This window comes from Macrotis lagotis, chromosome X (genome assembly GCF_037893015.1).
Source record: "Macrotis lagotis isolate mMagLag1 chromosome X, bilby.v1.9.chrom.fasta, whole genome shotgun sequence".
Lineage (NCBI taxonomy): Eukaryota > Metazoa > Chordata > Mammalia > Peramelemorphia > Peramelidae > Macrotis > Macrotis lagotis.
Window position 1 is genome coordinate 70,202,525 of NC_133666.1, and position 12,446 is coordinate 70,214,970.

At 40.0% G+C, this 12,446-nt stretch overlaps 1 protein-coding gene across 3 annotated transcripts in view; it reads right to left on the reverse strand.

The window, feature by feature from the left end:
- Positions 1-12,446, reverse strand: part of PLS3 (plastin 3) — a 116,193-nt gene that overhangs the window by 97,299 nt on the left and 6,448 nt on the right. The window contains exon 1 of one of the 3 annotated variants that reach the window (XM_074203543.1): positions 5,683-9,905. The exons of the other annotated variants lie outside the window; for them this stretch is intronic. Coding sequence (XP_074059644.1) covers positions 5,683-5,710 — 28 coding nt within the window. The 5' untranslated portion in view covers positions 5,711-9,905. Of the gene's footprint in view, positions 1-5,682; positions 9,906-12,446 lie in introns of those variants that run through there. 3 annotated transcript variants of the gene reach the window in all.

The window sequence follows — 12,446 nt, forward strand, 5'->3', positions numbered from 1 at the left end:
GAGATTTCCAAGAGGTAGGTTGTGATATGAGACAAAGTAAAGAGAGAGGTTAGGGCTGGATAAATAGATCAGGAAATAATTTGCATATCAAGCTGATGGATGGTCCCCAAACTGTTTCTGCTTCACCTGTTGGAAAATTCAGGATATTTAACTGAGTGCTTATATATCCCCGAGCTAGGATACAATGAGAAACCAAGAACCAGGAAATCCCATTCATTACCTGCTCTTGGAAAGACTTACACCAAGGTCAGTCCCCTGGATAGGGTCTTGGCACTCAATCTAGTTCCACACTTGTGATCTCCTAAGAAAATGTAATTCAGCAGACAATAGTTTCCATTTTCCCTTGTATAATGTGCAATTGTTCCAGTTTGGCTGAACACAAAGGCCAGTACACAATGTATATCTTTGCTAAAGACTAAGAAAAATTATAGAAACACTGTGATCTTCAAAATTGTGATTCCTATGCCCACTTAAAGATATAATTAGGAAGAAAAAAGGGGCAAAGATAAAAACAGAACCAGCATTTATATGAGCTGTGATATTACAAATAGCTTTATTACTTTGAAATTTGGTCTGGAGTTTTCTTATACTCCATAGGCAAATATCCTTCCTCTCTGCTTTAGTTACGGAGAAATTCAAATTGAAATGAATAGTGTGGGGGAATGGAAAAGAATGCTGGCTTTGTGGTCAAAAGACTTGGATTTGAATGTTTGCCCAATCATTTGTTTCCTAGGTATCTGTGGACAAGTCCATTCACTTCTCCTTGAACCACCAATTGCTCATCTATAAAATCAGGAAGTCGATATCCTATGAATCTCTAAATTATCCACATTTATATAAAGTTTTACAATCACCAAATGCTTTCCCACACATTATCTCATCCAAGACTTCTAATAGCACTGTGAGGTAAGTAGTCCCAAGTATTCTGAAGCCCATTTTACAGATAAAAAAACTGAGACAAAAAGAGGTAAAGTGACTTACTCAAGATCACTTCCCTAGAAAAGGATAGAAAAAGGAACAAAACTCAGACCTTCCCACTCTCCAAGCACAATATTGCTTTTCATGTAGAAGGAGTTATTTGCCCAGGGTTCCATTTGACAGGATCCTTACTCAGTATGACTCTAATTCTACTGTAATAACCTCAAACTTTGGAGATCATTATCACTGTTGTTCTTGGCTAGAAAAGAATTTTTCCAACCGATGATCCCCCTATAGCTCAGAGATCAATCTTGCAGATGTCTCTGACTGTTTCATTCAAACATGCCCCTTAGCTTTCAACCACAAAAAAAGGGTCAGAAGAAGTCTTGGGTAGCTTTCTTTTGTGTGGATTAGACTGCTCCAAGACTTGTTTGATAACTCTAAAAATCCCCCAGGTGTATCAAAGCAAGCAACATGTAAAGAGAAAAGGAAAATAGGTGGCAGGTCTGGCTTTTCACCTGACTTCCCTTCTACGGACATAAGACACACAGGCCGAGAGGGCAGAGATTGAAAGCAAAAACCCACATGGAAGAGATCAGAGATTCACAACGAAGACAAGAAGTTATTCAGTTACCTGCCTGCCACAGCCCAGCTTTCATAGTTCCCATGATTCACTAAAGGAGCTATAAGAACTGAGCAAAATTTGGAGGGAGTAGTCCTGGAGCCCAAGTGTCCTTGGTGTCAATGAATCTGGGGCATCATGAGGGTAAAATCAGTATGTTTTGGTCAGAGTGAACTAGAGACTTGAGCTGCATCTGCACTATTGGTTCCATTCCAAATCTCTGCTCCCAAAACTTAAGAACTGATATTCCCATGAATCAAGTATTGGGTATCTAATCTTTCACCCTGATTTGAGCATCCTCCCAGCCCTAGGCAAACTTGACTATTACAACATGTATGTTTGGTGGATTACTTACAATCTGGGGCTCCCACAACATTGGAAATGGAAGTAGAAACTGCCAGGTGGCAGAGACTGAACTTCCAGGAAATAGAGAAGTAGGGAATGTGCTCTTAGCTCAGTTTTTCCCACAACAAAAGCAGATAAACCTGCCATTTTAGCTTCCAACCATGGATCCTAAGATCCTAAACTTCAAGCTGGAAAAGACAAATACACCATAGGACTGATCAGCTGACAAAGCATCCTCATAGTTTAAAGAAAACACTGGCTTCCTTTGGGAACTTTTGGGGTTTGCTGCTTTTCCATAGAAACAGTGAATATGAATGGGAATGGGCAAAAAGCTAGGGTTTTTGAAAATCTTTTTTTTAATTCCACGAAGAATATCAAAAAACCCATTCCCAATAGTCACCCTACTCCCTTAAAGTCCATATTTCATACCATGTCCATTGGTTCATTTTAGTATTTGAGAAATACATTTATTCCTCTACAGCAAGGCTGTCTAACCTTACTTTTAAAAGTTTTATTGAAACAACAGACAATATATTTTGATTTGCCATTTTAGTGAGAGCTTTGCCGTAGTTCTTCTTGGTTTACTATAGCATTTAGTAAACCCAGAAGGGCCCATATAAAATCGCCCTGCAGGCTGCATGCAGCAGGTCACATACAACAGGTCACGTTTTAGACAGCCCTGCTCTACACAAAAGGAGTCAATAACGCTTTCCTTCAAAATAGCAAGAACAGGTCTGAAGCTTTAAACTAAAATATAATGGTAATTCATTCTTTAAAGGTAGTGTGATACGAAAAAGTAATTAAAAACTGCAAATAATTATTAATTCTTTAGTTACAGGAGGGGGGACATATTTATTTAATGATAGAATCTGTGATCGCATCTCACACCCTAAACCAAAATTTGGTCAAAATGAGTACAGGATTTACACAGAAAGGACAATACCATATTTAACTTAGATCAAGAAATACTCTATCTGTAAAATCTATGGAACGGGGAGAAATTTATGACAAAACAAGAAATAGAGTACATTATAAATTGCAAAATGGATAATTTAGATTCTATTAAATTAAAAATGTTTTAGATTAATAAAAACCAAGATGTAATAAAAAACAAGATTAGAAGGAAAATAGAAAGATGAGAAAAAATTTTTACAACTAGGGGCTCTGATAAAAATCTCATTTCTAAAATATATAGAGAATTCAATCGAATTTATATGGTTACAAGTCATTTAGCCAATTTAAAAATGGTCAAAGGAAATGAACAGGCAGTCTAACTAACCTTCTGTTGGGGGGAGGGAAGCAAGATTGGGGGGAAATTGTAAAATTCTAATTTCAATTAATTAATTATTTTTAAAAGAAGTGCAAATTAAAACAACTATGAGGTCACAACTCACACCTATCATATTAGCTAAGATGACTAAATGGGAAAATGATGAATGTTGGACAGGGTGTGGGCAGATTGGACTATTAAGGTACTTTTGGTGGAGTTCTGAAATGATCCAATAATTCTGGAGAGCAATATGAAAATATGCCCCAAAAGCAATAAAACTGATCATACCCTTTGACCCCACAATACCATTACTAGGTCTATCAGCAAAAGAAATCATAAAAAATGAGGGAAGTCCCACATGTTCAAAAATATTTATAGCAGTTCTTTTTGGAGTGGCAAAGAATTGGACATTGAGTGGATGCCCATCAATTGGGGAATGGCTGAACAGGTTGTGTTATATGAATGCAATGAAGTACTACTGCTCTACAAGAAACCGTGAATGGTTAGACTTTAGAAAAGCATGGAAAAAAATTACACAAACTGATGCTGAGCGAAGGGAGCAGAACCAAGAGAACATTGTACACATTAACACAACATTGTGAATTAACCAACTATGATGGAAGCAGATCCCTCTCATCAGGTCAGAGATCTAGGATAACACAAAGAGACCTGTTAAGGACAATGCCATCCTCATCCAGAGGAAAACAAAAAAACATACCACAGAATCTGAATGGAAATTATGTCTACTTACAAAAATAACTTCTCTTATGTTTTAACCCTCTATCCCATGATTTTCTTTCTTTTTCCCTTGGTCTTAATTCCTCAAATACAAAATGACTAATATGTAAAGATGCTAAATACAAATGAACATGTACAACTTTTTAAGTAGACTGTTCACAACTGATAGGAGGGGATGGGAAAGGAGTGTGGTAGAAAAATGTGTTACTTATAAAATATGCAACTGGATGAATGTTGAAAACCTTTCATATGAAAACTTCATATTCATAAAAATAATAAATAAATAAATCTGTGATCAAGCAGAAAGGAGGTGACCTTTATTTTCTTTATTTCAAATAAGCACTCCAGGGAGAAAATACAGACAGTTAAAGTATGCCTTTGATAATGGCAGTGCTTCAGAAAAACAAATGATGAAATCAAATTCAGAATTAAATGAAGGTTGTACTCTCCTGACATGGAGTAAGGAGACTGCAAATACCTGAAAATTAATATCTTTTTAAAATTTTATTTATTTAAGGGAATGGGGTTGTGACTTGCCCAGGATCACACAGCTAAGCAATTATTAAGAGTCTAAGGCTGAATTTTAACTCTGATCCTCCAAGACTCCCCGGGCTGGTGTTCTATCCATTGTGCCACCCAGCTGCCCCTGAAAATTAATATCTTAACAACTGCACGTCCCACTTACAAAATGCTTCTGGAAGATGAGGAAAAGCATTATCCTTCTGTTCAGTTGTTTTTCAGTTATGTCCATTTCTTTGTGACCCCATTTAGGTTTTTCATGAAAACGATACTGGAGTGATTTACCATTTCCTTCTCCAGCTTATTTACAGATGAGGAAACTGGGACAAAGAGGGTGAAGTGACTTGGCCAGGGTCACACAAGTAGACAGTGCCTGAGACTGGATTTGAACTTGGCTATTACTGACTTCAGGTCTGGCACTTAATCCACTAAGCTACCTACCTGCCCTTTTCCACTTAAAGCCTACCAGTTGTTGGTTCACAAAATCATAAATTTAGGACTTTACTTCTTTCATTTTTATTCTCTCATTTTAGGGATAAGGAAACTGAGGTTCACAGTGAAATGATTTGCCCAAGTTTACCACTAAATAAGTATCAAAGCCAAACTGTGATTCTGAGCCACTAGTCCCAAGTATATTAGGAAAGAAAAAAATCAGAAATACTGGGGAATAGTTTTGTTGTCCCCAACTGAAGATTTTACATTATTCATTAGACTCTTAGGAAAAAAAATGCAACATAGGTTGGCCATAGATCACATAAACTACTATTGGCAGTGCAGTGCAGTAGAAAGAGCCCAGAATTAAGTCATATAAATCTCAGTCTGTTTCTTCATCTGTAAAATGGGAGGGAGGGTTAGACTAGATAGCCTCCAAAGTTTCTCTCCACACTAGACTTATGATCCTATGACTTTTGAAACTGAGCCCTGGAAATAGAAAGACTCAGTAACTCAGTCATGGCTCTCAGAGATAGCTAATCTCTGACTTTCAGTGGAACTCATTTCAACAGGCTCCATGAATGATCAACCAAAAACCATCCAAGAGTCCCATTGACTAGAGGTCCACCATGTGCACTCCCTTCCAAGAGCAGAGTTAAGAGTAGTGAAAAGTTATACTACAAAGAAACTCCAGACTCTCTTGATAGCTTTTGCCAGCTCTTCCCATTGGGAGTCACTATTCTACTCTCTGCTTAGGTCACTGACATGCCCATGAGCTTGCCTTTCTCCAGTGTCCATCTTTGCCCTGCTCAGTTCTTCCTGTCTGGTCAACACCCACCTTCAGGAGAGAGTCCAAACTTTTCCATAGCTCCTTGTCTGCTCACCTCATCAGAGGTCTTGATCAGAGAGGCTCCTGAGCCTTCAACACATACTTCCTTCTTCAACTCTCAGGGTCCAAGTGAAGAATAGTTGTTGTTTTTTTAAATGGAAACAGATTGTCTCCTTCCAAAAGGCATGAGAGCTAGCTCTGATGTGTCATGCCCACAGGCCCAGAGGAAAATAGGGCTGTAGCAACATGCAATTCAACTTCTGACCTTTAAGGCCAGAATGACAGTGTCAGCCATACCTGTAGTGACTTGCCATTTCCCATCTGAATCATTTTTCACTGAACAGAACCTCTGACTCAATGCAGCCAGCCCCAAGAACAGGGGTATCTCATCCATGGCCTGCCGGGCACTTGCCAGGCCATACAGTTGCTAACCCAACTCCCAGAGAAAGACATGGTGTGGACACCATCCACAAAGTGGTAGGGCTGGAAAGAATTTTATTTTTGTAAAAACTAAGTGGGGTGTGGTTCCTTTCCTTGCCAAAGGGCTATTTTCTTCCAAGGCCCTGCTGTCTGCTGACCTCCATGTAAAGGCTAAGCAACAAGCTATTTAAGTACAATTAGGTCATTCTTTGCTTCTTTTTTCGAAGATACAACAATTATTGCTAACAAATAACAATGTTTAAATTACTCTTCATTTGGACTGGAATACATGTAAGCCTTACTTCACATGAGATAGAAGCAGAAAAGCATCTTTGTGTTAGGAAAAAAGCAGGGGAAGTAGTTCACTTTTTGCACATGGAAATATCCACATTTGAGGATGGGGTGACTAATAACAAAAAAATTGTATTGTTATAAAAACTGCCCATCACAGTGACTCTAGAGGACTTCCATCTCCTCTCTGGATCCCTTCTACATTTCTGGCTTACTCGAAGCTTAAAACCCTTTCCTAGGCCTCCATTTTTTTCTCATTTGCATCATTGAGGGGATTGGTCAGGATGATTTCTAAGGTCTCGACCATATTAGCCTCACCAATGGCCAAGGGCCCCCAACCAGCCCTGAAATGCTCTGGGTCTAACTCACTTCTCCTTAGTATTTGGCTTCCCCACCTTGTTGAGCTCTCAGGTCTCTCCCAGATTGAAGCCTAGGGTCCTACATAGTACAGTACTGGAATTTCTCCCCACACTCACATCTTGTTTCCCTCCCCTAGTTTGCATTACTCTGACATATACATGCTTTCAAGCAATAGCACAATAGATGGAACAATCCTCACTAGCTGTGTGATCCTGGGCAAGTCATTTCACCTTTGTCTGCTTTGGTTTCCAGCCATCCATTCAGTTCTCACTAGGCACTACTCCTCCCAATTTCTCCATCATACTCATGGTCAATTTTCTTCTTATCCCTTTATCTGTCTCCCCATTTCAGTTCCTTTTATTTGTTGTCTTCTCCATACCAAAGTAAACTCCTTGAGGGCAGGGACTTTTTCATTTTGGTGATGTTTTGCATCCCCATTGCTTAGCATGGTTCCTGGCCCAAATGTGCCCAGCCAATGCTTGTTGACTAGCTGACAGTGATTAGATAATAACAGCATCTACCTCTGGGGCCTTTACAGAGGACAAATGGGGTAAGATTTACAGTACATAGCAAATCTTAAATCACTATAAAAATGCAGTTGGCTATATTAACATTACTTATATTGGAGCCATTTTGATCACAGAAGTTGGTGGCATCCTTGAGGCCAGCAATGGTACTTGGTGGTAATGGGGGTGATGGGGGTGTTGGGGGTAGAAGGGTGGGGCTACTCTCAAGTACTGAATTTGGTAACTCATTTGGGACTCCCAGGAATAGCAACCTGCTTCAAGAAAAATGTGATAACAGTAGGTAACTCAGGGTGCTCTTCATTTCCAGGAGCTGCCTGGTCTCCCCCAGGATAAGTTCATCACTTAAAATCTCAGCACAGTTTAGTTCAGCTTTGAAATTTGTCTTTCCCCTCTGCCTTGAGGGTGGGTCACTGCACTCTACCCTAGGCTTCTATTATTAGAGGTTACACAGATTTTTCAGTGAATAGGCTTGGCATCCTAAGGGTCCTTTCCTTCTTCAATTTCCCCTTTTAGATTGTAAACTCAGCCAAGGCAAAGACTGTCTTTTGTTTGTTTCCCCACTGCTTAGCATAGGGCCTGGCACACAGTAGGCACTTAATAAGTCTTAACTGATTATGACTCAGGGCAGCTAGGTGGTTCACTGAATAGAGCACCAACTCTGGAGTCAGAAGGCCCTGAGTTCAAATTTGATCTCAGACACTTGACACTCATTGTGTGACCTTGAGCAATTCACTTTAACCCCACTGCTTCACAAAAAAACATTTTGAGTATTGCTCAATTTGAGCTATAAACCTTCCATGGTGTAGCTGAACTGAGAGACAGAAGACCTGGATTTAAATCCCCACTCTGATATTTATTAGCTATGTAACCTCAGTTGCCTCACCTTAAAATAGGGATAATACCTCCCAGGGATGGTACAAGGGTCAAACATATGAAAGACATATGAAAGTGACTAACAAATCACTTAACTCTGTTTGCCTCAGTTTCCTCTGTAAAATGAACAGGAGAAAGAAATGACAAACCATGTCCGGATCTTTACCAGGAAAACCCCAAATGGGCTCATGAACGGTTAAATATGACTGAAAAATGACTGAACAAACAGGTAGAGGCCCACTCAGAGGGAATCACTTGCCAAAGTCTCAATATGGCAGAGGTCCTCTGACTATGAGGCTCCTTCCTCTTTACTGAGCTTTCTCAGAGGAAAGCTTATATATGCCACAACACTTGGAACATTCTCACTTAAGAACATGGTCCAAAAACTTGGAGGTCAACTGATACTTTACAGATGCCAATCTTTAAATGTTACTAATGTATTATCTACAATTAAGAAGGAATTTGGAATTAGACTGTTAGAGCAGGAATAAACAAGGAGGCAGTATGTCCTGGCCAGAGGCCCAGATTGAGAATCGGGCTGAGGTTGGAACTCAGCTATTCTGCCTGGGGGACAACTGGACAAATCCCTTTTCCTCTTCTTTTAATGTGAAAACTTTGAATTAGATGATGCCTTAGGTCACTTCCAGCTTTTCACCACAGGCTGGATGCTGGAGGAGATGCTCCATCCGCTATCTTCTCTGCTCTGGACTAGCCTAGACTAAATGGACTCTCCAGTCCCTTCCACCTCTGAGATTCTGTCAACTTCTAACTCTAAAAAAGCATCAACATTCACTGCCCTTATTTTACAGCTAAAGAAACTGTGACCCAAAGAGAAGTACCTTCCCTAAGATCACAGACTTTGAAAACACTTAGAAGGTACACATTTTACCTATGTTTAAAACCACCGGTAAAACGAGCAGTTCCGGCAGCTACCAACTTGGGATCCAAGAGATGCAAAAAACACTCACTCCTATAAGATGTTAAATAAAGCCCTCAGTCCTTCTTCTGGGAGGATGCAGCTTTTCTTTAACTTTTTCAAAGCATGTGGTTCTGGGCTTAGTCTAACTTGGGTGGCTCCGGTGGTTCAATGCCACAGTACACCAGGAAACCATCACACCATGACTTTCCAGCCCCTACCTTCGGAGGCCACAAACTTTGTCAGAAAGATACTGTTTCTATCCTCAGAAGACCAAAAATATTTCTCCAGCACGCTCTGACCCCTACCCACTGCACACCTTCAAGGCCCAAGGGATAAAGGAGAAACTTTGAAAAAGGAAACTGAGTTCAAAACCCAACTCTACCTACCTTTGTGACCTTGGACAAATCACCTCACTTTTCCGAAAAATGAGGGAACTGACCCAGGCATCTTCTAAAGCCCCTTGTGGCATTAGATCTATTTAAAAACCTTCAAAGTCTATAAAAAGTCAAACAGCATCATTAGTCTCTGATTCTGGCAACCTGAAAAGTAGTTGGTAAAAATGAAAGTTTGCCCATCCACTTTGTAGGGAGACAGCATGAGTCTCTAACCTACAAAATTCACACAGCAATCAGTACCTACGAATGGGAATGACATAATCCTTTTAAAAGGATACATCCTAACTAATGTGACAATATGTACAACCTAGATCAGACTACTTGCTGTCTTGGGAGGGGCTGATGGGAAGAAGGGAGAAAAAATTTGAAATTCAAAATTTTATTAAAAATGAATACTGAAAAACTATCTTTACATGTAATTGGAAAAAGCAAAATACTATTGACCAAAAAATTCAAAAATAAAATAAAATGATACATCATTGATAGAGGCCAGGCTCCCAGTTAGCCCCCAAATGTCTGGAGGGTTCCCAGTGGGGTAGTCATCAAGAACCAGCTAGACTAGAAAAATGAGGGGGAAAGGGGGGAATTGACAGGAAAGTAAGAGAGACAGGAGCAAGGTTTCTCTTGGGCCAGAGTGGAAAGGTCATTAGATCATTAAAGATAAGAGTCTATGCACAGGAGAAATTGCCCAAGGTGAAATGTACTCATCTCCCAGGGGTGAAAATGCAAAAATAGACAAAGAAGAAACATTAACTGCTGATGGTGCTCAGTCATCAGGAGAGGGGCAGCCAGTGAAGTATGGAGTGAAGAGGACCTGGAGTTCAGGACTCCATGACTACCTGTGTGACTTTTCATCCAAAAAGGGACTCTTGTTTTCTTCTCTATGAGGGGATTGGATCAGGTGACCTCTACCAAGTAATGGTTAAGGTCCCTCTTCACACTAAATCCCACAATCCTGGGATATGTTAAATTAAATGACTCCCAGATCTAGCCAGAAGATAGCAAGATAAGACAAAGATAGCTTGGCTGCTGTGAAACAGGTGAAACCAGTGAATGGCTCAAGCCAATCAATGTATGAGAAGATGGTATTTCACCTAAAAGGCTAAATTAAAGCTTCTAAGTCTGGTTTACTGTATCCTAAGATTTTCTAAGAGGGACTTCCCAGGCATATGAGCTATGAAGTGCCATCAATTTTCCCTCACTACTAATGGTCCTCTTAGGACCTAAATAATATATCACCTGAATAATTTCAATGATGTTTTGGGATGTTTTCAAGGAGGATGAAAACAGCATCAAGGTCAACTACCAAGACTAAAGTGGAGGAAAAGTCAGTGTCCAAGTTTTTGTTCACAGATGATTGTGTACTCAATGCAATCTTTGAGGCTGAGATGCAAAAGAGATGAATCAATTCTCTGCCACTTAACGCTAATTTTGGTCTGATGATTATTGCCAAGAAAACAGAGGTACTTCACCAGCTAGCAACATAATGCTATCCATATGTGGAATCATTAGGTACAACAAAAGGAAAAATTCTTAATTCTGTGGCTAAGTTCACTTATCTTGGAAGTATACTATCCAGGAAAGCCACATAAGACTGATACATACATTGCCAGAGCTAGCTCAATGTTTGGGAAGCTCCAAAAGAAAGTGGGGAAGAAGAGGTGTTAGACTGACTACCACACTGAAGGTCAACTAAGATATTTGTTGAACTTATTGTGAAACCTGGACAGTCTACCAGCACCATGCCTTCCATTTGAATTGCCTTAAGAAGATTCTAAAGATCATCTAACAGGATAAAGTACCAGATACTGAGGTCCTTTCTCTAGCTGAACTGCCAAAGATTCAAATTCTACCACAGAGAGAACCCCACCACAATGGGCTGGTTGCATTGTTCCAATGCTAAATGTATGTTTGCCTGAAAGATTATTTTACAGACAACTTACACAGGGCAAGCACTCACAGCGGGATCAGAAGAAGAGATACGGGGATACTCTAAAGGTTCTGAATAACTTTGGAATTGATTTTGTGATATGGGAGACACCGGCACAGCAATGTGTACCTGCATCAAAGAAGGGGCTGTGATCTGAGAGAAACAGAAAGGCAGTGGATCCAAAGAAATATGGGATATGCAAATTTAGAGTCATCTCCACTCCAAATGTTCCCATGGCCTATTTGTGACTGATCTGTGGTAGAACCTTCGTAGCTCATATAGGTCTGATTAGCCACAGTCCGACACATTGGACATTAACTCCAACATATTGATGTCATTTTGGTTCTCTTCAAGCATGAAGGACAGCAACCAATCAACCAGAATAAAATACTCAAAAGCTTTCAACCTGAGTACAGAATAATGAGCATGGTCCAAATCACTGAAATGGGGAGATCCAAGTTGATAGCCACACCTCCTGACCCACCTCATCTCCAAGATCAAAAGCTTTTTGAGACTAAAGTTTGGTGGACACAAATGAGCTTTACAGAACATCAGTTGAAATTCCAGCACCCTGAAATCTAAAGACCATATTTTCAAAAGAAAAACCAAACTACCTTGCTCCTCCTCCCCCCACAAGCCCACTGTGAATAGCATTTCCTACGATTGTACGCCCTTTAAGATTCTACTCCATCCTGCTTCCACACCTGCTAACTAAATCCAAGGCAAGCAAAAGATTTCCGGCATGATGAATTTTTCCAAAGCCATTTTAATTTAGTAAGACTCCAGAAGGGAGACATTTCTGGAGTACTGGTCATTCATTCCGGGTCATCATGAGGAGTAGCAATTTCTACTTGAAACCTGCCAAGGTCTTGCATAACATCAAAGACAATAAATATAGCTTTGCCCAAGCCCAGAGGCGCTGCTGAATATAGTCTCCCCCAGGTTAACTTCTAGTTTGGTGTAGCTGTGGTGCCAGTGAAAGATCTTGAAGAATTCAATTTCAACAAGTCTTAATTTATTAAACGGCTACAGTGTGGCTGGACTTTGGACTAGATAGA